General features: G+C 60.9%; 2 protein-coding genes across 2 annotated transcripts; one reads left to right on the plus strand and one right to left on the minus strand.

The window, feature by feature from the left end:
* Positions 1–354: 354 nt before the first annotated feature.
* On the minus strand, positions 355–5,165 carry ATP4B (ATPase H+/K+ transporting subunit beta). Its single transcript, XM_030856668.1, has 7 exons — positions 5,054–5,165; positions 4,462–4,590; positions 3,462–3,575; positions 3,143–3,342; positions 2,312–2,368; positions 1,018–1,116; positions 355–516 (listed from the first exon to the last, which is right to left on the minus strand). The coding sequence occupies exons 1-7, from the start codon at positions 5,163–5,165 to the stop codon at positions 355–357; spliced, it is 873 nt and encodes a 290-aa protein (XP_030712528.1).
* A 6,309-nt stretch (positions 5,166–11,474) lies between these two features.
* On the plus strand, positions 11,475–23,191 carry GRK1 (G protein-coupled receptor kinase 1). Its single transcript, XM_030856660.2, has 7 exons — positions 11,475–12,173; positions 13,772–13,899; positions 15,800–15,957; positions 16,644–16,727; positions 19,329–19,453; positions 21,602–21,803; positions 22,893–23,191. Exons 1-7 carry the CDS (start codon positions 11,475–11,477, stop codon positions 23,189–23,191), a joined length of 1,695 nt encoding a protein of 564 aa, XP_030712520.1.
* Positions 23,192–23,403: the final 212 nt, after the last annotated feature.

Genomic DNA, 23,403 nt, shown 5'->3' on the forward strand with positions numbered 1-23,403 from the left:
GCAACCAGAATGCATGAAACCCTAAGTCACGTTTCATGTCAACGCACTCCCGGTCTTCATATTAACGTATAGAAAAAATAAATTACAGCAGGAAAGGTGATGTCCGCGCGGAAGAGATGAGTCCTTTTGGGGTCTTGTTAGTTGCACAGCTGCTGCCTTAGGGTCACCGTGTTAGCCCAGCGTTTTTATCGTGGCTACAATTCTACCTAAAAGGTGACGGAGGTTTCACAGGATTCTGGCTCCGAGAGCTGGGCGCACGGGGGCCTGTCGGGTGCGGAGCTGCCTCGGGTGCCGGGTGTAGCTGGACGCGGCGTCTGCGCTCACCCTGCACCTGGGGCCAGCCGCCTGGCTCCTCTACTTCTGGATTTTAAGCTTGAACTCCACCTTCCCCTCGTAGGGGTCGTGGGGGTTGTCGAAGGTCACGTGCTCCGCCAGGATCTTGCACACGATGACGACCTCCCTGTTCACGGGGGCGTTGAGGAGCTTCGCGGCCACCAGCGGGTTGCTGTAGTGGGGCTGAGGCGGATGTGCGTTAGGACCGTCGAGGGCGGCCGGGCGCTTGGCCGGGTGCTCTCACGTCGCCCGAGAGCCGCCCGGGACTCCCTGCTTAGAAACGAGGAGACTTGGCCCGGGGGGGGGGGGGTGGGGGCAGACCAGTGACAGATTCAACTTCAAGTTACAGTTGATGAAAATTAATATAAAAACAGCGGAGGATAAAGCCAGAGATTTGGGGAAAATGATTTTAAATGGATGTGCAGTTGTCTAAGGGCCTTCTAAGGAGGCCCTTGGAAGGTAAAGGATTAGCTGTGATATTTATTTTGTGTGAGAACGATGTGTTTTCAGGTAGTTACGAGAACAGGGGTTTGGGAAGCACCCGAAGATTAAGGGGTCCGGCTGGGCTAAGTGCGGCCTTGTTTCGTTTCTGCGGGTGAAACGTTTAGGGCCTTCCTTCTGCCAGTGACTGCTCCGTTTCATCCGGTTCCGGAGCAGCTGTTGGGGACAGTGGCGCACACGTACCTGGGCCTTCTTCCCGTAGTAGGGGAAGTAGTGTAGGCTGTAGACGCCTTTGGGTGGGAAGTACTCCACCTGCAGGGCCGGGGCATCCGGGTGCTGGTCCTGTGGGCGAGAGGCCGCTGTGAGAAAGGCCGGATCTGGCGCGCTCGTGTCCGCCTGTGTGTCCGTGCCACACATGCTTCTGCACGCAGGTCCACGTGTGTGCGTACGTGTGCACCGTGACCACACGTGCAGTTGGCACTAGATCTAATCTTTATCATCAGCCCAGAATCCATTAAGGGTGTAATTCGTTAGTTTGCAAGACCCCGGGTGACTTTTCAAGCTTGTGTTTTTTTCCATTTTAAACCCTCTTAGGATAAAGAAGGTGACAGAGCTGAGCGTGTGGGAACGAAGGCCCACAAGGCTGGGCGGCTGATCTGCCGAGGCTGGGGAAGGACCCACACGCTGCCGTGGGGTTTGCTTCCTTCCACTGTCAGAGCCAGCGACTCGCCCGACGGCTTGAGCTCGTCTGAGGGCAGAGGAAGGGTACTTTGGTGTCTGTGCAGATCCCGGGTCAGCCTACACACGCGTGGTCGAGGAAACTCAAAAAGGAAAAACAAAACAGGACGAATGCTGTGCTCCGGGGAGACTGCAGGCTTTGGGCGGGGGTGGGGTCACCCCAGTGGGGCACCCGTGCTGACGGCAGAGAGCCCTGGCTGAGGGCGTGATTGTGGAAACAAACTTTAGAAAATATTCAACGAAGACAAATTTAGTTTTTTCGTGTTGTCCTTAAAAACATGTTTTGAGAAAAACTGGACTAAATTAATGCCAACTGTTGGCAGCATTTCTGTACGCACGCTGCCAGACGACAGCGGCTGTCGGTAACTTGCATATTTTTGTAAATAAGCCAATGAGAAGGACAGAGCAGCGTAGCAGATGTGCCTTGGTTTCTCCAAATAGCCACAGACGTTTTGAAGCACGTCAGTGATACACTGTCCCAAATGCCTTTTGAAGCAGAACGGTGACGAGCGTTGTTTTTCTTACCAGGTTGTTTTTCCAGAGACAGTGTAAGCCTTTACTCTCCAGGATCACATAGCTGTGCTGTTTGGCATCTTGCAAAACCATATAGAACATTTTTTCCTGATAATTCTTACCGGGTTTTTAATCCCCCAGGATAAAACCACTCTTAAGTGAAGGTTCCTGCAATTCGTGCCCCTGGCTTATTAGGCTGACGGCTGGGATGATTTTAGGGAAAAGCAGATCAGTATTTCGCACAGGTTTTCCCTCCTAAACAAGACAGCTGTGGCCGGTCACTCACCAGGAAGGCGCAGTCCACCCTGGGGGCCGTGTTGTTGCCGGGGAGAAAGTTGACGATCTGGAAGGGAAAGGTTCGGACGTGGCCTCTGTGCCCATCTGTGAGTGCGGAGGACGGGTGCCGGGGAGGCTCTGGGGCGGATGTACCAACTCCTGCTTCAAAGCCGGAAGCTCCACGCTGGGGCCGTGGTCTTGGCCGGCAGGTGGCAGAGCTGGGTGGGGGTCTGAGCTTCCCGAGCCCACCTGTGCAGACAGCCCGGCCCCCAGATGCGCCTGCTGGTGCCCAGGGCCCAGTGCAGTGCCCTCCTGGCTCGTGAGGACCACCGCCCTCCCTCGCACACCTGCTAGGCAGCCGGGACCGTAGCCCAGCTGGGCCCTAGGGCCCGGCGCGGTGTGCCAGTGTGTGGTCCCCTGGCCTCTTAGGGAGGAAAATGAAGGGTGCCACGCAGACGCCAGCATGGTGCTGGGTCCTCCCCGCCCCGCCGCCAGGTCCCACCCTCCCCGGGGCCCTGCCGAGATGTCCCCTCTCCCCGCAGCGTGGACGTGCCTCCCGAGGTTGGCCGTGTTCTCACGGTTAGCCTCCCTCTGCGCCTGTCCTCAGACGGTTCCCAGGTGCCCTCCCCACGCTGACCGCGGCCCGGCTTCTTCCAGCCGCCGTGCACACAGGGCTGCTCCAGGCTCTGCGGCTCGGCGGGGGGCGGACGCCACGGTCAAGTGGGTGGTGGGTCTGCATGGCGGCTCCCAGTTGGTCTGAGGGAAGGCGCGCTCGCGGCCAGCACACGTGCAGGAGAGGCGGGGCCCCGGTTCCCTTCTCACCTCCGATCCCCTCACTCACCCTGTTCATCTTGATGATGAAACACGGCTTTCCTTCCTCAAAGCCGAAGGTGGGGTCCGGCCGGCCCGAGCAGTTTTGCAGCATGTCTGCTGTGAACTTGCAGGAGAACTTGGTGTGGTTCGGGGCCAGGAAGCTCTCCTGGAAGAAGTACCTCTCGGCCGTGCAGTTGATGTTGGCCTCCTGGGCCGCGGGTGAGTAGCCTGGGGGACAGGCACACCTGCGGCCCTGCCCGAGCTGCGGCCCCCTCTGCCCCCCGCCCCCCAGGGGGTTCCTGGGACGAGGAAGGAATGGAGACACTGCAGTGCATTCTGCACTCTACCTGCCAGGAAGTGGTGCAGGGCCTGCGTTAGTCCTGTCCAGGTCCTGTTGTCAGACACGTTGTAGGAGATGTCCAGGCCTTTCTCCCCGTAGACATCTGGCCTCAAGGTCACCCCTGGAGAAAGGACGTGACGCCTTGGCCTTTGGTTGTACATCCAGGCCGTTTGCCGTTCGGTTGGCCCTGGCCTGGGGGAGGCCGTGCCTGGGACGCTTCGGGGCCAGGCCTTCGAGGGTCCCCCCGCCCCTGGCAGCCAGCAGGGCCCGGGACCCTGCCCAGGGGCCGGGGGGCCGCGCCGTCCCACGAGGCCTGGCCAGGGCCCGCGGGTCCCTCCCACAGGAGGCCTGCCTGCCTGCCAGCCTCTGGGATTGGGGCACATTCTATCACGGTGTGTTCTCAAGTTTGTAATCTATTACGTTCTGTTCTGAAATGACATAGAAATCCTCCATGTTTTGTCCGTTGGTTGATTCAAAAAATTGACCCGCAGTTGTCACGATGATTTGCAGAGGATCCGCCGGGCGCTGACCCAGCTCAGCGCTGCTGTGGGATGTTCTCGGGTTAGTGTCTTCCTCAGAAACAAGTACGCAGGGGTGACAGACGCTCTGAGTAGCTGGGCTGGAAGAAGCTTTCCTTCCTTCGTTTCTCCCCCCGCCCTTTGCACCGCAGGTTAGCTGGCTGCGTGGGGAAGCCTTGGTCCGAACACCCTCCCCGGGACCTGGGAGTTTTGTCACCAGCGACTTCCTGCTCTTTGGCACTGGCCCAGCCCCCTCGTCGCACGGGCCACCTTGCACTTAGACGGCACTCGCGCTCTGGACCTAATTTGCTGCTGGGGAGGCGAGGCCTCCACAGGAGAGCAGCCTCGGTGCCGGTGACGCCGCACGGGCACCGAGCGCCCCTCGCCCCCCTTCCTGATCCCCTGGTGACCGTCCTCCCCGACATCCTCCCCGAGGGGCCGTGTCCCGGCCCGGCAGCCCAGGGCAGCGCAGGGCCCGGCGCCCGGTACCTGGCGACTTGAGCTGGTCCTGGTAGTCGGGGGTGTACGGGTCGACCGTGCACATGAGCACGTAGATGCACAGGGCGAAGATGCCGGTCATGACCACGTAGAAGGCCACGTAATAGAGGCTGATCCACACTGCGGGAAGGGGCGGGTCAGACGCGGCGGCAGCCGCTCGGCTGCGGGGACACGCGTGCCGCTCCCCAAACGCGTCACCTCTCAGGGTGAGCGTTGCACTGGTGTCGGGCACGTTCACGCACGGCGCTGGGCACCCGTCCCGCTGTCTGGTTCCAGACCATTCTCCTCACCCCATAACCCTGCCCCCCTTAACTTAAAAGCCTTAAAAAGTTACACTTTTAGGAACACAGCTTTAAAACGGCTCTTCTCCAATCTAAGGCTGGGCCTTTGGGTCAGGCTGATCCTCAGCTGCTCGCAGGTGCCCGCTGTCGGCGGGTGTCGGGGCTGAGGGGGGCCTTTGGAATCACCCAGTGGGGGTGGAGAGGCCGGCCAGGGCCTGCGTCTGGGCACGGAGCCCGCCAGCCCCACGCGGCTGCTGCTGGTCCCCTGCCCTCCCCTGGCGCCCCTGCCCTGCCGCACGGACCCCAGCGGGACGGCGTCCGGCCCAGCATCTGGCCCGTGTCCGGGTTCCAGCAGTAGTGCCGGAACTCCTCCATCCTCTGGCTGCATGACTTCTTCTCCTGCAGTGCCGCCATCGCCCCGCTCCTGCCAAGGGACGCTTGGGGGAGGACATCCCCGTGGGTTTTATGGTCTCCCCCTCAGAGGTCAAGGGCACTGCGGCTCTGGGTTCCGGGGCGAGCCCAGCAGGGTGTTATCACTGCTTGGCCGTCAAGCACCGACGCCCGGGCAGGCCCGGCAGGTTCCGCTGCCGTCAGGTGCCCCTCCACCCCCTCCCTGGGCAAATCAGGGTGGCTCACTCCTCCTCTCGGGTGCCCTTGGCCCAGAGCCTTATCTGCTCTGATAATGAGCAAGGAGGCCTGCCAGGTGCTCAGCTCTGCCCACTCGCACCTCCTTGGGGAGGGAGGTGTGAGGAGAGCGGCCTGCACGAGGCGGGGCCCGGGCCCTGACGCCCAGCCGCGGCCGAGACGCTCCCTGCTCTGCGCTGATTGCAGCAGGCGCCCGAGGCCATGATGAGGCGACGGCTGGGACCCCGGTGTGGGGGGGGCTCCCGCCGCCGTCAGTCCTGGTGCTGGAGAGCCAAGCCTGCCGGTGCCCAGGGCCGCCGGCCGCGGGGCCGCAGGGGCTCCCGTCACTCTTGAGCTGAGCTTCGGTGACGAGCGTGGTGTCCTCTGAGAGCCAGTGTTGGGGCCCTGTAGGACTTTGTGTCCATGGAGGAATTCACAGCCATACAATCTAGAAGTGTTTTCGGAACCGAATACACACCAGTCCCCGGGCGATTTGCTGAAATGCAGATTCTCCCAGGGACCCAGCGGACCTGGGAGCTCCCGTGGGCCTTGCTTGTGGCTGCAGGACTGTGGCAGTGTCTCGGCAGGGGACGCTCAGCCTGACAGCACGTCCGACCCACCTGGGGCGCCTTGAAACCCTGTGACGCCTGTCCCACCCCCGAGGTTCTGAGGGAGCTGACCTGCCGGGCGGCCTGAGCGTCTGGACAGCTGCGAGCCCCCGGACCTCCTGATGCGTGGCCAGAACCAACAGCCTTGGCGGTCTACATAGCTGGGGCCCGTCTCTGAGATTAGGAGGAAAGGGCAGCGCTGGGCAGACAGGACGTGGCACTGAGGCATCTTTACAAGTATCTAAGTCAGGACCCGACTGAAAGGGCGGGATTGTAAACAGAGCTGGGTGTCCATCCATTGTCACTTTCCCTCTAGGGACCCACGTAGCCAAATTGGAAGTGTTCTTCGGGGATAAAGATAGTGAAAAGCCCTCTAGCCATTACGTGTATTTTCTTTAGGATGATTTAGAGTTTGTCAGCAAAACGAACACCCTAAAATTCAGATGGAATCGCAGCATTTTAGCTTGGACTCATAGTTCCTTAATGGACCAACCCTAGGCATTTTCCTTCACACTGTTCCCCTTCACAGCTTTGGAACTTTAGGGCAGTAAAAACACAGAGTGTGGCCTTAGGCTGCGGTCTCACTGTCCACAGCCTGTGGGTCTGGGACCCCTGCGCCGAGGCCTGAAGACACAGGGTAGGAACTGCTGTGCAGAGAATCGGTGCCGCCCTGTCTGGAAAGTACAGAGACACTCTTGGGACGAGCACAGCATGAATTCTTCCTGGAAGTCTCTGAACGAAATCCTCCACACTGAGTCTCTGAATTCCCAGAAGCATGAACGTGTGTGCTGAGCTGCACACGCGTTGTCGTGATGACCTTCCTGGGACACGTGCCCGTGGGGAGGGGAGGCCTGGGGCGGGATAGGGGGCACTGGGCTGCTTGGCGTGCCCCGCGGGGCAACGTGGGACGGACGCCCCAAAGAGAGCGAGCTCCGGGTGATGTGGGAGCTCACCCTTCCTATGCGGGGGCCTCGACTCCCACCCACCCCCCACAGCAAGGGACCGGAGCCCATCCCTCCACAGCGGCCATGGGGTCAGCGGAAGCCCACGAACGCCGAAGGACTGGATGATAGGAAGATTCCCAGCTTTCGATGGGTAATCACTCATCAGAGCGAGAACCAGGCAGATCTCCAAATGAAGTGAAAACAAGATGATCAGTAGATGCCACACTGAGGTGACAGATTCTGAAATCATCTGACAGGTTGTAAGATGCTTCAGCCAGCAATGATGATTGTGCTTGAAACAAATGGAAAGACAGAAGTAGAAAGTTTAAGGCAAGAAATAGAAGACATAAAGACCAAATGGAAATTTTAGATTCAAAAAATACAATAACCAAAATAAAAAGCTCAAAGAATGGATTCAGCAGCAGAAGGGAAGGGACCAAGGAAAGAATCACTGACATGGAAGAAAAAACAATAGAAATTTCCGGATTTGAACAATAGAGAGAAAGTAGAGCCAGAAAAAAAGTGCCCAGCCTCAGTGACCCAGGGGCCGCAGGAAAGGCCTAACGCCTGTGTCACTGGAGTCCTGCAAGGAGAGAAGAAAGAGTGGGGCTGGGGCATAAACCTTCAGACTCAAGAAGCTGAGAGAACCCCAAACAAGATACCCCCCAAATCCATGCCAAGTTGCATCAAGATTAGACTTTGAATATCCAAGACAGACACCAAAAAACCTAGAAAGCATTTGCAATTGCTCCCAACAAAAAGGAATATTTAGGTGTTGATCTAATAAAACATGTATAAGACTTGTATGCTGAAAACTACATAATGGTGATGAAACAAAAGTCTAAGTAACTAGAGACACACGTTGTGTTCGTAGGTTGGAAGATTCAACACAGTCAAGTCAATACTCCCCAAACTGATATACGGTTTTAACACAATTTCTATCAAAATCCAAGCAAGATTTTTTTTTGTGTGTCTATAGGCAAGACTCTTCTAAAATTTATTTAGAAAGGCTAAGGAACTAGAATAAATATTTTCTTCTTTATTTGGAATACTTTTTTGAAAATATTTCTTAAAAAGAAAATTAAGGTAAGAAGACTCAGTCTACTCAATTTCAAGGCTCATTATATAGCCACAGTCATCAAGACAGTGTGGCGCTGGTGGAGGGACAGACACAGTGAACAGTGAAACAGGACAGAAAACTCAGAAGTGGACTCACAGATATGCCCAACTGATTTTGACAAAGGTGCCAAAGAAATTCAGTGAAGCGAAGACGGCCTTTTCAACACATGGAGGTGGAACCACTGGACATCCGTGAACCCTGACCTAAGCCTCACACCTTGCAAAAGAGTGAACTCAAAATGGTCATGGATTTAAATGTAAAAGTGTAAAAATTTTGGAAAAATACGTGGGAGAAAATCTTCAAGAACCAGGGTTAGGCAGAGAGTCCTTAGGCCTGACACCAGAAGCGCAATCCATAAAAGAGAAAATTGAAAAATTGGACCTCCAACGCAACAGCAAAAAGGCAAGCAGTCCAGTTAGACCACGGTCAAAAGACACAATGGGATGTTTCACCGAAGAGGATTCACAGACGACAAACACATGGAAAAATGTTCAGTATCATTAGCCAGTAGGGAAATGCAAATTAAAAACACAATGGGGTACCACCTATCACAAGAGCTAAAATAAAAAATAATGACAACTCCAAGTGTCGGTGAGGATGCTGAGAAACTGGATCGCTCGTGTGTTGCTGGCAGGAATATAAAATGGTAGAGCCGTCTGGAAAAGAGTTTGCCAGTTTCTTAAAAAATTGAACATGCAAACACCATACGACTCAGCACATATGCTCTTGGGCATTAATCCCAGAGAAACTGAAATTTATATCTGCACGAATATCTGTATGTTTTTCGCAGCTTTATTCATGATAGCCCAAACTGGAATCAACCTAGGTGTCCTTCAACAAGTGAATGGTTAAACCAGCCGTGGTCCATTCACACCATGGAATACTCCTCAGCAGTGAACCTACAGGTGCGTGTAACCGCCTGGGTGAATCCAGGGAGTCATGCTGAGAGAAAAGAGTGAACCCCCAAAGTGACACACTGTGTGATTCCACGTACAAAGCATTCTTGAAAGGACGACTTTATGGAAATGGAGAACAGATCAGTGGTTGCCGGGGTTCAGGACAGGGCTTGGGGTGGGAAGGAGGTGGGTGTCTGTGAAGGGGGACCGTGTGGCGTCAGGGGTTCCTGAGCATTTGCTGTGCTGGCGTCGTATCCACGCTGCGATCCCGAGCTGCAGTTGGGGGAGATGCTACGACTGGGGGATTGGGTGAGGGGTGCAGGGGTCTCTGGGTTATTTCTTTTAACTGCGTGTGCGTCTACAATTACTCTGAATAAAAACTTTAAAAAAAGGGCCAAGTGAGTTTGGGAAGCTCTGCATACTTGACCCCTCTTAGAGAGCCAAGTTCACTCTTCAATCTCTGAGTCCCGTGATCGCAAACATGTTTAACGCCGTTTATCTGAATGCTTCCCACTTCCCCAGGAGGTAGTTCAGCTCAGCGTTAATCCAGTGGGAGTTGCCGTCCTCAGACACCGCCTCTCGCAGGGCTTCCTGATCTGGGTGCCAGCCCCACTCCAGGCCCACTGAAGCAGATCTTTATTTCTCCAGGTGATTCGTGTCCCCACACTGCTGGGAGGCGCTGTCTGGGGACACACGGTGAGAGACACCGTAGAAGGGGCTCCGGTCCACAACACGCCTTGGAGCCGGAGCCGCCGACCCGTCTGAACACTGACGGGTTAAAGAAAAGGCAGGAAGGGTTTGAAGAGATCAGCTCAAGGTCGCCTGCTAGTGAGTGCCAGGCTGGACGCACCAACCCATCTGCTCAGCTGCAAGTTCTTATTTCTGCTTCCCCGACTGCTACACAGAGTCCGCCTGTCTCCCCATACCCACTGACAGAATCTCACTGACCTCTCGACCCTCTCCTCCCTGCGTGGGGTTGCTTACCCGGCCTCTTCTGGCTGGGGTGTTCTTCATTTCTGTGGCCCTTCTCTTCCTCCCCTCTCTAAACTGTAGCCAACCCCCATCACTTCCTTGTCATTCTTTCCCATACATGTACCAAGCACCTACTGTGTACTAGAACAAGGCAGACAAGGCCATACCCAGGTGTGCCCCAGGTGTGTCCCAAGTGTCCTCCAGCTGTGTCCCAGCTGTGCCCCAAGTATGTCCCAGGTGTGCCTCAGGTGTGCCCCAGGTATGTCTCAGGTACCCCCCAGGTGTGCCTCAGGTGTGTCCCAGCAGTGCCCCCAGCTATGTCCCAGGTGTGTCTCAGGTGTTCCCCCAGTGTGTCTCAGGTGAGCCCCAGGTGTGTCTCAGGTGTCCCCAGGTGTGTCTCAGGTGTGCCCCTGGTGTGTCCCAAGTGTCCTCCAGCTGTGTCCCAGCTGTCTCAGGTGTGTCCCAACCATGCCCCAGGTATGTCCCAGGTATGTCTCAGGTATCCCCCAGGTCTGCCTCAGGTGTGTCCCAGGTGTCCTCCAGCTGTGTCCCAGCTGTGCCCCAGCTATGTCCCAGGTGTGTCTTGGGTGTGCCCCCGGTGAGTCTCAGGTGAGCCCCAGGTGTGTCCGAAGTGTCCCTCAGGTGTGCCCCAGGTATGTCCCAGGTGTGCCCCAGGTATGTCTCAGGTGTCCCCCAGGTGTGTCTCAGGTGTGCCCCTGGTGTGTCCCTGGCCTCTTCGTTCCCTTCTCTCTCCTGCCTCTCTCTGTGTGGGACCTCAGCCTGGGTGTAGCTGGTGTCTCCTGTATCCCCGTCCTAATTTCACCTGAACCTTTCTCTTGGCGTTTCTCCTTCACCAGCCAGCACAGCCCAGGTGAGGGCAGGGGCTGATGTGAAGCTGATCCCTGGGCAAGGGCCGGGGTTACGTTAGGTCATCAGAGCCGCCAGCATGACACAGCTGCTCTCAGCGTCAGGTCAGGACAAATGTTGGTCCTCACATAGTGACCAGTCCCCTGGCCAGGGGTCTCACCCGTGGACGCCCAGAAAGCCTGTTCCTAAACTCCTATCATCAGCTGGTTTTCTTCTCACTCGCGGGTTTTCTAAAGAAAAAAATGACACATAGTGGGGAAAACACCAGCCATCTTTGTGAATTCAGGTTTCTCCTGGGCCCCCTCCCTTCACCTGGGCCCCGTGTCCCCACCAGGAAACAGGCGGAGGGTCCAGCTCATCTGCGCGGGCCAGCGGGCCGGACGGGGAGGCTCGGGCTCCCGTGCGCTGGGCCTGGGCCAGGTGTGTCCTTCCCGCGGGAAGGAGCGGGGCAGGTGGCCCGTCTAATCCCCGCGAGCGGCTTAGGGATTGTCTTTTTCTGGCACCTGCTCCGCCCTGCACGCCCTCCACTCCAGCCGGGATTTCGCCTGCACTGGGTCAGCGGGCTTCCTGGGGCTCCCGGTGCCCGGCCATCCTCCTGTCCGCAGAGGGTGGGAACGGGCCAGAGGCCAAGGGCAGTGGGTTAGGCCGGCTTGGGACGTGGGAGCCGGACGCGGAGGGAGGCCGGCGCCAGGATGGATTTCGGGTCCCTGGAGACGGTGGTGGCCAACTCGGCCTTCATTGCTGCCCGGGCCAGCTTCGACGCGAGCAGCGGCCCGACCTCCCGGGACAGGAAGTACCTGGCCCGGCTCAAGCTGCCCCCGCTGTCCAAGTGCGGGGCGCTGCAGGCGAGCCTGGACCTGGGCTTCGAGAGCGTGTGCTCGGAGCAGCCCATCGGCAAGCGGCTCTTCCAGCAGTTCCTGCAGGCCCAGGAGCAGCACGTGCCGGCCCTGGAGCTCTGGAGGGACATCGAGGTCTACGACACCGCCGGTGACGACCTCCGGCCGCAGAAGGCCCAGGCCATCCGGGCCGAGTACCTGGACCCCCAGGCCAAGCTCTTCTGCGGCTTCCTGGACAAGGAGATGGTGGCGCAGGTCCGGGAGGGGCCGGCGGGGGCCGGGGACGGGCTCTTCCAGCCCCTCCTGCAGGCCACCCTGGCGCACCTGAGCCAGGCCCCCTTCCAGCAGTACCTGGACAGCCTGTACTTCCAGCGCTTCCTGCAGTGGAAGTGGTTGGAGGCCCAGCCCGTGGGCGAGGACTGGTTCCTGGACTTCAGGGTCCTGGGGCGGGGAGGCTTTGGGGAGGTGTCTGCCTGCCAGATGAAGGCCACCGGGAAGATGTACGCCTGCAAAAAGCTGAACAAGAAGCGGCTGAAGAAGAGGAAGGGGTACAAGGTGGGCCGCCGCGGCGTTCCAGGGAGCGGGTAGGGGCTGGGGCGTCCTGGGCCGGCTCACCCCGTGGTGGGCGCTCCCGCCGTGCGGCCCTGGGCGGGGTCAGCGCCCCGCGCCCCCTCGTCGAGTCCGCCTGTCTGCCTGGCGACCAAGCCCCTGGCTCGGAGCGGCAGGCGCTGGTGGCGCTGACGCTCTGCCTGTCCAGCTGCTCTACACCACCGGCCTCGGCGCCCGGGGCGTCCCTCCTGGGGGGCGGCCTCTGCGTGGCTGGCGTGGGTCCTGTGCCACACGCACCACGATTCTCGGCGTGCCACCAGGGCCACGCAGTGCGGCAGCCGGTGTCGGGGAGGCTGCTGGGATGAGTCTGCAGATCCTTTACTCTGACCTTCTGGAACTTTCCCTGGCTTGTGCTGGGAGGAGGCTGCAGGGGGAGTCTCCCCGGGGCTGGTGTGGGGAGGCCCCAAGGTGCCCGCGTGCAGCGCTGTCCGGGCCGGGGGTTGGGGGTGGTGGAAGCAGCTGCTCTGAGCGGCGCCCACTCTCCGTCTGGCCTCAGGCCCCGTTCGGGCGGGGTCAGCCAAAGCTGCTTAATCTCCAGCCGCGCTCTGCCTGCGTGGGCTTCCTTCCCGTTCCCGCTGCACAGGACAGATCACACTGGGGGCAAACAGCAGCTACCCCCGAGCACCCCGCCCGGGGCCCCTCGATGGTGCTCTGCCTGACGGCCTCTGCGGGCAGCAGGTACCCTCAGGGCCATCTACCTGCAAGTTGAATCCAACTGTTAGGGGATTAAGCCTCTCTTCTCCCGAGTTCAGGAAACTTAGCAAACTTTTGCAAAGTAAAATCCACCTAAAATCTTCCCACGCAGCGGGTAGAAAGGGCTTCTCAACATCAGGAACTCCTCCTGCGACAGGGCTCTTTCTCCTTACCCAGCACAGCTTTCAAAAGCACATTAAATGGACTTCATGGGGTCTTAAAATCAATATAGGAAATGAACAGGGATGCGGGGTGGCTTGAAACGGTGCTGTTCCGAGGCCTGGATGGGAGGAGAAGGGCTGGGATTGCAGCGGGAAGAGCTGGAAGGGAAGGTCAGCGCCGACAGGCTGCCTGGGGACCTGCTGGGACCCTCAGCCACACTCCTAAGGCTGGGTGGCAGGAGCCCCCTTGCTGGCGGCCCTAGGAACCCCGGAGTCCTCTGCACGTGATGGGTTCCCAGGCCCTATCTTGTCTCTGTGAAACGGGGCGTGTGAGGCATGTCTCTAAGTTATTTGCAATTGCTCTGTACAGCCACTTTTATTTTTTTTTTATTTTTTTTGCGGTACGCGGGCCTCTCACTGTTGTGGCCTCTCCCATTGCGGAGCACAGGCTCCAGACGTGCAGGCTCAGCGGCCATGGCTCACGGGCCCATCCGCTCCGCGGCATGTGGGATCTTCCCGGATCAGGGCACGAACCCGTGTCCCCTGCATCGGCAGGCGGACTCTCAACCACTGCGCCACCAGGGAAGCCCTGTTTCTGTTTTATCGTGACGTTTTCTGGTTTGTGGAGCTTGGCCGTTTTTGGCAATATCACTTTCCCGCCTAACCCTGGGCGCTCACCCTGCTTTCCAGGGCGCGATGGTGGAGAAGAAGATTCTTGCCAAAGTCCACAGCAGGTTCATCGTGTCTCTGGCCTATGCCTTTGAAACCAAAACCGACCTCTGTCTGGTGATGACCGTCATGAATGGAGGCGACATAAGGTCAGCGCCCGCCTCTCGGCTGTGGGATCGGGACGGGAGGGCTCACGCGGCCGAGTGCGCGGGGGGCTCCTTCCCACGTGCTGAGGACGTGGTGGTGAAGACAAGCCCTGCCCCCATCTAAGTCCTCCTCTTTGCCTTCGGATTGCGGGTCCTCGAAACGACGTGTCCTCAGTCCCAGTGAAGTGCAGGAACCCTGGGCGAGGCGGTCAAGCTCTCGGGTCATGGGTCCGTCCTGCGGGCCTCGGGTTCAGGCGGACGGTGGGGTGAGCAGGGAGGGCAGCAGGGCGTGAGGAGCTGCGAATCGAGTGCTAGTTGGACGGTGGATAAAGGGGCGGGAGGGGCCTCAAGGGGGGCGAGGGCCGCGCTTTAAGAGGGATGGCAAACGAAGACAAGCTTCGTCGACGGTGCACTCTGGGGGTGGTGGCAGAGTGGAAGCACCGTGCGGCCGACTCCGGGAACCGTGGCTTGGCCACCCACCGCAGGGAGAACCAGAGGGCGGCGGCGCCGTACGGGGCGTGGGTTTGCCAGAGACCTGAGGGCCCGGCCCTGGGCTTCCGGGAGCAGTTGGATCACTGGCTCTCAGAGGGGGAAAGACCCACTTGCCAGCTGGGCAACACGGCCGCCCTTGCCCCAGCGCGCTGGTCTGTAAAACGGGGATAGAGGTGAAATACTGGCCTTCCGACGTTGCTGCGGAGAGCTAGCTGACACACCTTAGACACTTAGGCGACTCGCACGGCCCTCACACAAGGGGGCCGTCGCTGTGCCTCCGTTCTCGGGCCTGCGTTCGCCTGCACCGAAACTCTGCCAGGTGAGCTTGTTGGCCCCACTTTCCAGGTGAGGCTCTGAGGCCCTGCCTGAGCCACCTGTGCAAGTTCACGGAGGAGGAGCGAAGGGTCTGGAAGCGCAAATAGCACGAGCTGGAGAGCGGAGAGATCGTGAGGCTTTGCTCGCCTCCCCTGCCCTGAGCTGTGCTGTGTTACACGGCGCCGCGCTATACGTGCTGCTGTTCCGCTGCACTATCTATGCCGCACCGTGTCGATAGCACTGCACTACCCTGCACGGCACTGTGCCGCGCTGCGCCAGACGGTGCACGACCCTGGGCTGCAGCACGCTGCCCTGCGTTGCCCCGCCCCGTGCCACACTGCACTATGTAGGGCGCTGTGCGCGACCCTGTCCCGCACCGCGTCGTGCTGCCCCGCACTGCACTACAGGACACTCGCAAAATGCACATGGAGCAGAGAAGCCGTTCGTGCTGTCGCTCCGGCTGGCATGAGGGTTTCTCTCTTGTTTTCTTCGAGATTACGGGCCTGCCTCTCCTCTCCCTGGTTGTTTTCTAGCTTAAATACCTTGCTTGTTAGGTTTTGCGTCTCTGTACAACGTGACAGGGAAACGGGAGATAGGAGAGTCCGGGAGGCCGGGGGGAGTCCTCCGAGGGCCCACCGGGGAGTCTGCGCGTCTCTGGGGAAACGGCCCACGTGCCTCCTGGGCTCTGGGTCAGCCGCTCACTTTGGTTGGGGCTTGGGCTTGTCCCGTGGCCCGCCTTCGCCTCCCTCTGCCTGGCTCCTTCACTGGTGGCTGTAAAGTGGCTTTGGGGCCTGTTTCCCTGTTACCCCCCGCGGGCCGGGGCAGGGGAGGTGGGGTGGGAGAGCTGCCCTGCCTTTCCCTTGTAACAGCTGTGCTGAGGGGCTGTGAGGACACAGACACCGGCGGCCGGCGGTCCAGGCTCCGCCGCGGGCCGCTAAGGCTGGACGCCGAGGCTGAAATGACGGACGCTTTGCCGACACGACGTGGGATTCGGGGGCCTCAACGCTTTCCCGAGATTCTACTTCCCACAAAAACCGTGGGCACGCGGCTCCTGGTTGTGCCAGAGAAGCACAGGCTCCACACGGTCTGCCCCCAGGTACCACATCTACAACGTGGACGAGGAGAACCCCGGCTTCCCGGAGGCGCGCGCCCTCTTCTACACGGCCCAGATCATCAGCGGCCTAGAGCACCTGCACCAGCGAGGAATCATCTACCGAGACCTCAAGCCCGAGAACGTGCTCCTGGACGACGACGGTGAGGCGGCCGCCGCGCGGCCTCCCCTTGCCCTGCTCGCCTCTGTAGCCTGATTGGGCGTCGGGAGGGGAGGGAGCCGCTCTGATAAATGCTCGTTGCAGTTTTACGGCGCCAAGACACGTCTCGAGTTTGTTTACTTTCGTTCTGCTATTTTGCCACCGCGTGGCATTATCCCTGAGTGGAGATGATTAACGGACTTTGGTGAAATCTGGTGCATGACTAGGCGCCAGGGCAGCAGGGAGTTAGTCCAGGAGGCCGGCGTGTGTGGAACTATTAGTAAACAGCTAACGGTTATGGTCCCCACCCGATCCCTTTGTTTGCTGTCTTCGTGAGGAGTCAAACTGGGATTCTCATCAGGAAATAACCCCCAAGACTGAGGTTCCCATAAGTCCCTTTAGAGCCCCCCTTCCTTCCCCATCACAGGTCAGACGGACACACTGGTGCCCCAAAGGCCGTTGCTGCAGAGCTCGGGGAAGACAGAGCCACGAGGAGGCTGGCTTTAGGGGGATTATGCCCCGGATTCCAGCTGCGAGCGCTGCTGGGACCCTCGGTCCCTCCGCAGCCTGAGCGGGGAGCGGCGGCCCCTGCGTGTGTGCGCCCTGCTTGTGCACGTGTGTGTGTCCAGGAGCCCCAGGGGCCTTTGTTTGCGGAGCCGCGTGTGACCTGACCCCATGTTTGTTCTCCAGGCAACATCCGAATTTCTGACCTTGGGCTGGCCGTGGAGCTGAAGGAAGGGCAGACCAAGACCAAGGGCTATGCGGGGACGCCAGGTGAGGGCCTGAGAGCCGGGGTGAGGGCAGCCGCTATGGGGGCGAAGGGGACGAGGCCCGGGGTCCTGGGGTCCCGCGGCCTGGGGTGGGCGTCACGGTGAGGGCTGGGGCTTGTCAGGAAGATGCTCCCTCATCCGTCCCCTCTCAGGGTGAGGCTGCGGGACTGGCACCCACGCAGGGACGACCCCCGACCCCCTGAACAATTACTCCTTGTTTGCCACGCGTGCCCTCTGTGACGGAAGCTCCCCAGCGCCGGCCACGGGCAGAGCCTGGGGGTCTGCACCGAGGGAAGCAGCACAGAGGCAGGGTGGGTGGTACAGGGCCTGGAAGGTGCTCAGCTGTGAGGTGGCCCCTGGACCGTGCATGTCTGTGTGTGTGACCGTGCACGTGTGCGTGCGTGTGTCTGTGTGTGTGACCGTGCACGTGTGCATGCGTGTGTCTGTGTGTGTGACCGTGCACGTGTGCGTGCGTGTCTGTGACCGTGCACGTGTGCGTGCGCGTCTGTGTGTGACCGTGCACGTGTGCGTGCGTGTGTCTGTGACCGTGCACGTGTGCGTGCGTGTGTCTGTGTGTGTGACTGTGCACGTGTGCGTGTCTGTGTGTGTGACCGTGCACGTGTGCGTGTGTGTGTCTGTGACCGTGCACGTGTGCGTGTGTGTGTCTGTGTGCATGTGCGTGCGTGGCGCCTCCTGTCCCCACCCCATCTCCTCTCACCCCCAGGCAGGTGGGCGCAGAGAAGAGGCATCCGAGCGGGAGGTGGGGGCGGGGGGGCTTCGGTGCTCACCGCAGGGGCCTGGGGTGACAGGCTCACGCTCACACACGGCGCAGCAGGCGCTCCGAGCGCTCTGCCCTCCTGATGGCCCGGGTTTTCTGTAGGACTTCTCAGCAGATCTGCTTCTTCCGCGTGTGTCCGGCTTCGGGGACAAAGAGCTGCTCCCGGGTCCTGCTTTGCCCCCGAGGCCCCCGTCCTGCGCTTTGGGCTCCTTTGGGGGTTGTGCCTGTTGCCATGGCGGGTCTGTCTCATCTGCGGCTTTATTTAGGAAGAGGTCCTGTTGTGAGTTTTCCGGATCCTCTGAGGTTCCTCTCCAGGGCGTGAGCGTGTGAGCGAAATGCCGCTCGCCTATTCCTGGCGGATCAGGTCCGGGGTTGGAGTCGGTGGACCTGGGGTGTCACCGGCCCCGCTTGCACGACGCCCCACAGGCCGCTAGGGGGCGCCCAGGCTTTGCCGCGGCCGCCGAGCGGCTCTGAGCCCTGGACGGCGTGGCTCTGCCCGCGGGCTGTGCTGACCTGCGCGTTTGGGGTCAGGCGGGCGCGGGGGCCTCAAGCAGTGGCAGCGGAGGCTGGGGTCGGTGTGAGTTAGAAGGTGGGGCGTCCAGCGAAGGCTCGGGGAGCCCTCCGTACCCTCTGCCCTGGACCCCTGCTCCCTCCGGCCCAGGTCCCCAGAGCCGAGCCTCCGCCCCCGGTTCAGCCGCAGTCCACGCAAAGGGGCACTCGCTGTGCCAGCACCGCGGGGCTCGGGGCGGGGGGAGGAGGACCTGGCGCCTAGACTGACGCTGCGTGCACTCACCCATTGCCCGCTCGAGCCGTCTTTCCCGCGAAGGAGGTTCATCGTTGCCACGTGAGACACCGCGAGGCAGACGTGTCATTGGGTCCCAGCGGGTGGAGCAGACTGGAGGGGCCAGCGGGCTGTTTGCTGCAGGGATGTTGCGTCTCTGTGGTCGGTGGGCCCTCCTCTCGGGCCCGTTTTCATGGAGAAGTTGTGGTTGGTGGAACGTGTCTTTCTCCAGAGTCTGGGCCGTCTGGCCAGCGCTGTAATCCCTGAAAAGACGCTGTGTTCAGGGCCAGGGGGTTATTTGGAACTTGGCTCCTGTAACCTCCGGGGGAATGTCCTGTGGCCACAGCAGCGTGGCCCGTGTTATCCAGCCATGCCCTCCTGGGAACTTGCCGCGAACGCAGGTAAACGCTGAAGGACCAGGCGGTGCTGGAGACAAAAGGACATGCTCAGCTTTGCCTTTGGGGGGATGTCTAGTCATCCGAGCACAGAAGCCACCCTGGCGCCTAGCCTCAACGGCCTACCCGGCGCCGGGGGAGTGGACCACGGGCCCCAGGTGCTGCCCGTCTACCCTTCCCACGCCCTGGGCTGGCCTCTGCACGGGGCACAAAGGGATGGAAGCCAGAGCTGGCTCTCGGGGTGTCCCCTTCAGCCTGCAGGCCCCGCACGTGGCCCTGACTCCCCAGAAGTGGAGCGCACGGGCCGCTGGGCGTCCGGACCACTCTTAGGAGCGTCGGGGTTTCAGCCTCTCCTTTTGTGCCCTTTCGGGTCTGAGCGCCTGCCTCTGACCGCAGGTCCTGTGTGAGCCTCAGACACTGGCTCTGTCCGCCATGGGCACCACAGTGGGGGTGAGATCCACCTTGGATGGAGGGGGCTCCCGCCAGGGATGGCTGTACCGAAGGGGACACTCACACCGGGGGAGCGCTCCCTAGTGGGTGGGCGCGGGGCAGCCCCGCATGTCCCGGCGCAAGGACCCTACTGGGTTCCGGGGAGACGGGAGGTGTGAGCCCGTGTGCTGCTCTCCGAGTCGCGCTGTGCTCCTGTCGCAGGCTTCATGGCCCCGGAGCTCTTGCGGGGTGAGGAGTACGACTTTGCCGTGGATTACTTCTCCCTGGGGGTCACGCTGTACGAGATGATCGCGGCCAGAGGCCCCTTCCGAGCCCGCGGAGAGAAGGTAGGAGGTGGCCAGCGGTGTCCCTGCAGCTGAGCTGGCATCAGCTCCGTGTGTGTGTGTGTGTGTGTGTGTGTGTGTGTGTGTGTGTGTGTGTCATAGGAGCAGTGTCCCCGCGGGACCTAGTGACCCTCCTTGTTGGGGTCACAGGAGCAGTGTCCCCCAGCTGACCTGGTGACCTTCTTTTCGGGGAGCACTAGGCTTCTCATGGTGCACACGGCGACCTCATCTCCTGGGTCTCCGTTCGCCAAGGAGCCTGTCAGGAGGAGAGGAGCCCGGACACCCCCCAGCCCCGCCCCCACGAGCGGTGCTGCTCTGGGGGGCGTGGCTCACCCGCCGGCGGCCTCCCTGCCCTTCCCGGAGGCCAAGGCGCTCGCCTCCCCGGAGGCTGAGCTGCAGGCCCTGCTGCAGGCACGGCAGCTTCCCTGGACGTCCTGGGGGCAGCTGGCACCGGGGGTGGCTGTGCTGGGGCCCTGCCTCCTGTGCCCCCTGCTTCCTGTCCGCATGGCAGCCCCGCGTCTCCCCGGGGAGCTCTGCCAGCCCAGCGGAACCGCGAATAGGTGTCGTTCAGAGCTGCCAGCACTGTTCGCAAAAGGAGCAAAGCAGCCTCTTCCCCGGACGCCATGCTGACTCTGCTCAGAGCTAAGCCTGTCTGTGGGGCTGAGGAGGGAGGCCTGGGGAGAACTGTACTTTAGACGTGGCCCCTCGGCCTGCCTGGAGGTCGCAGCCATCAGTTTCTTCTGCTGGACCTCCCCGAGGGCCCCCGCCCAGTCCCCGCTCCTTTCCTGAGATAGTCGTGGGGACGGTCTGGTCTCCAGTCCCCCAAGAGTGAGAACCCCTCTGCTGACTAACGCGTAGGGTCGCTCTGTGCGTGTGCACCTCTGCCTTGGACTCCAGCAACGGGTCTCTCCCCGACCTCAGCTCAGAACAGCAGAGTAAAGCAACACAGTGTGGGGTCCATGTTGGCCTCAGGCCACCACAGGAGCTCCACCGCAGAGCCCTGGCTGAGCCCACAGCCCTGAAAGGAGCCCTGTTTTCTGGTGAAAATGGGCAGGAGACACATTTATGAGAAAGTGAACCGTCATAGTCTGTCCATCCGTGGTCCATCTGTGGTCCCTCCATTCCATGGTCCGTCCGTGGTCCATCCATGGTCCCTCCATTCCATGGTCCGTCCGTGGTCCATCCATGGTCCCTCCATTCCATGGTCCATCCGTGGTCCATCCATGGTCCATCCATGGTCCCTCCATTCCATGGTCCATCCGTGGTCCATCCATGGTCCCTCCGTGGTCCCTCCATTCCATGGTCCATCCGTGGTCCATCCATGGTCCCTCCGTGGTCCCTCCATTCCATGGTCCATCCGTGGTCCCTCCATTCCATGGTCCATCCGTGGTCCATCCTCTGGTCCATCCGTGGTCCCCCCATTCCATGGTCCGTCCGTGGCCCCTTCATGCTATGGCCCATCTCTGGGTCATGCATCCTGGGGTCCATCTTCAGTGCATCTGTGGTCCCTCCATTCTGTGGTCCACCCGAGGTCCCTGTGTTCGATGGGAAGGAGCCTCAGGTACACCCGTGACACGGACAGGTCTCTAACCCCCCACTGTGAATGAAAGAACCTGGCCCCGGAAGAGTGACTCTGGACGATCCCACTTCCGTGAACCTTTAGGGCGTTTCAGGAAGGGCAAATATGACCGACAGGGAGAGGACACGGGCAGCGTTCAGCTGAGGTGGGGCTGGAGACTTCCGGGCTGATTGTCGGGGAGCCCCCTGGGGATGGAGCCACCGGAAGTGAACTTTGTGGGCTGGAAGTCATGCTCGGGAAAGCTGGTCTGCACTAAGGCTCCATGGGCCCAGGGGGTGTCTGCCCTCGGTGAACCTCTGCCACCTCGCCGGGCAAGCTGGGGGTGATGGTTGTGGGAGTGCAAGGTGTCCACCTTCAGGGTCTCACGCCCTGACCAGCGATACTGAGCCCTTAAGGGCTAACACGCGGGAGGGTGGCGTCAGGCACCCCCGAGAGCAGGGCCGGCCGGGCCCGCGGAGCTGCCGTGTCCGGAGCTGCCGTGGCAGCTGGGGCGATGCGGGTGGGCCTGGCCGGGGTGTGACGTGGGTGTCAGGGGTGTGACGTGGGCTGACGGTGCTGTGTTCGCCGTGCAGGTGGAGAACAAGGAACTGAAGCAGCGGGTCCTGGAGGAGGCGGTCACCTACCCCGACAAGTTCAGCCAGGCCTGCAAGGACTTCTGCGAGGCGCTGCTGCAGAAGGACCCCGAGAGGCGCCTGGGCTTCAGGGACGGCTCCTGTGATGGGCTCCGCGCCAGCCCCCTCTTCAGAGACATCAGCTGGCGGCAGCTGGAGGCCGGTACTGTCCGCGTGTGGGAGCTGGGGCTGGGGGCTCCTAGGCGACCCTCGCTGGCCGCCCCGTCCCATTGGCGTCCGGCAGCTTAGCGTGAGGTCGGGGGGCGGGCGGCCTGGGCGAACCCCACCCCTGGAGCATCCTCTGCCCCCGATGACACCACCGTCCCTCTTCCCTGCTCATCCCAGCGTGCCCAGGACTGGATGTTCATGGGGTGGGTCTCCTGGGGACCCGAGGAGGCGGCGAGGGTTGGACGGGGTGTGCGGGAAACACCTGTGAGCTGAAGATCTGAACCCGCTGTCAGGCGGTTCCTTGACGGAGCCTGCGATCCAAGTCGAGGCGGGGTTTCTCCAGCCGTCGTTCGTTCCACCAGAGTCTGCTGTCATGTCTCGTGCAAGCTAGTGTGTGCGAGTGTGTGTGTGCACGCGTGTCTGTGGGAGAGAAGCGTGGCACTCGCCACAACCACCAGAACCCACACCCAGGAAGTGTGAGCCTGTGACCTCACGGCCCGACGCCCCAGTAGGAGAAGTTTCTTTGGTGGGGAAGGGTCAGGGCAGTGGCAGCCCCAGCTGATCTGAAGGTGCCGGGTGCCAGGGAGAGCTGCCCAGACCAGCCCCAGGCCCGGGGAGATCAGGCAGCCCGAGCGAGCGGTCAGGACCCGGGAAGCCGGAGCCGCATTGAGTCCCGAGGCCACAGGGTCTGTGCTGAGGAGGGATCGGGTGAAGGCACAGGGAGTTCAGTTCCGAGCATGTTGTGATCGAGGTGTAGACCTGCAGATGGGGAGGCCGGAACTGGGGCTGGGGGTCTGCAGAGACGGTGGGCACAGCGGTGTCGGGGGCAGTGCAGCCAAGGGCCCGCCGACCCTCATGACGGGGCTTCTGGGCGGGGCGGAGGGGGCACAGATGGGGGCTGGGTTCTGGCGACGTGTGTCCAGACCGGACTCTGAGTCTCCAGCCTGGCTCAGCGCCCTGTGGCGGGTGTCGCTCTCCTTGTCACCGCCAGGGCCGCATGTGGGCAGCAGCCCTGCTGGCTGAGCGCGGCCGCCCCCTCCCGCTGGCTGGCCCTTCACGCCCTGTGTCTTCCGTCCTCTCACAGGGATGCTGACTCCCCCCTTCGTCCCAGACTCCAGGACTGTCTATGCAAAGAACATCCAGGATGTGGGTGCCTTTTCCACAGTCAGGGGTGTGGCCTTTGACAAAGAGGACACAGAATTCTTCCAGGAATTCGCCACCGGCACCTGCCCCATCCCCTGGCAGGAGGAGATGATCGAGAAGGGCATCTTTGGGGACCTGAACGTGTGGCGGCCTGACGGGCAGATGCCCGACGACATGAAGGGGATCTCCGTGCCGGAGGCGGCCCCCTCGTCCAAGTCGGGGTTGTGTCTGGTTTGCTAGGCCAGCTGCAGCGCCTCATGGGTCAGCTGAGCCCCTCCCGCCAGGCCGCTGCATGGCTGTGGCGCGGCGCTCAGCACAGGCAGGACAGAGGAGGCCGGTCCAGCCTGGCCTCCCGCGCAGGGTCAGGAGTGCCTGCAGTAGATAGCCTACCTCTTTTGCACCCTTTCACTCAAAAAGGATCCAGTGGTCCCAGGACGGAATGCACCAGCGAC

Source organism: Globicephala melas, chromosome 18, assembly GCF_963455315.2.
Source record: "Globicephala melas chromosome 18, mGloMel1.2, whole genome shotgun sequence".
In the NCBI taxonomy this organism is placed as follows: Eukaryota; Metazoa; Chordata; class Mammalia; order Artiodactyla; family Delphinidae; genus Globicephala; species Globicephala melas.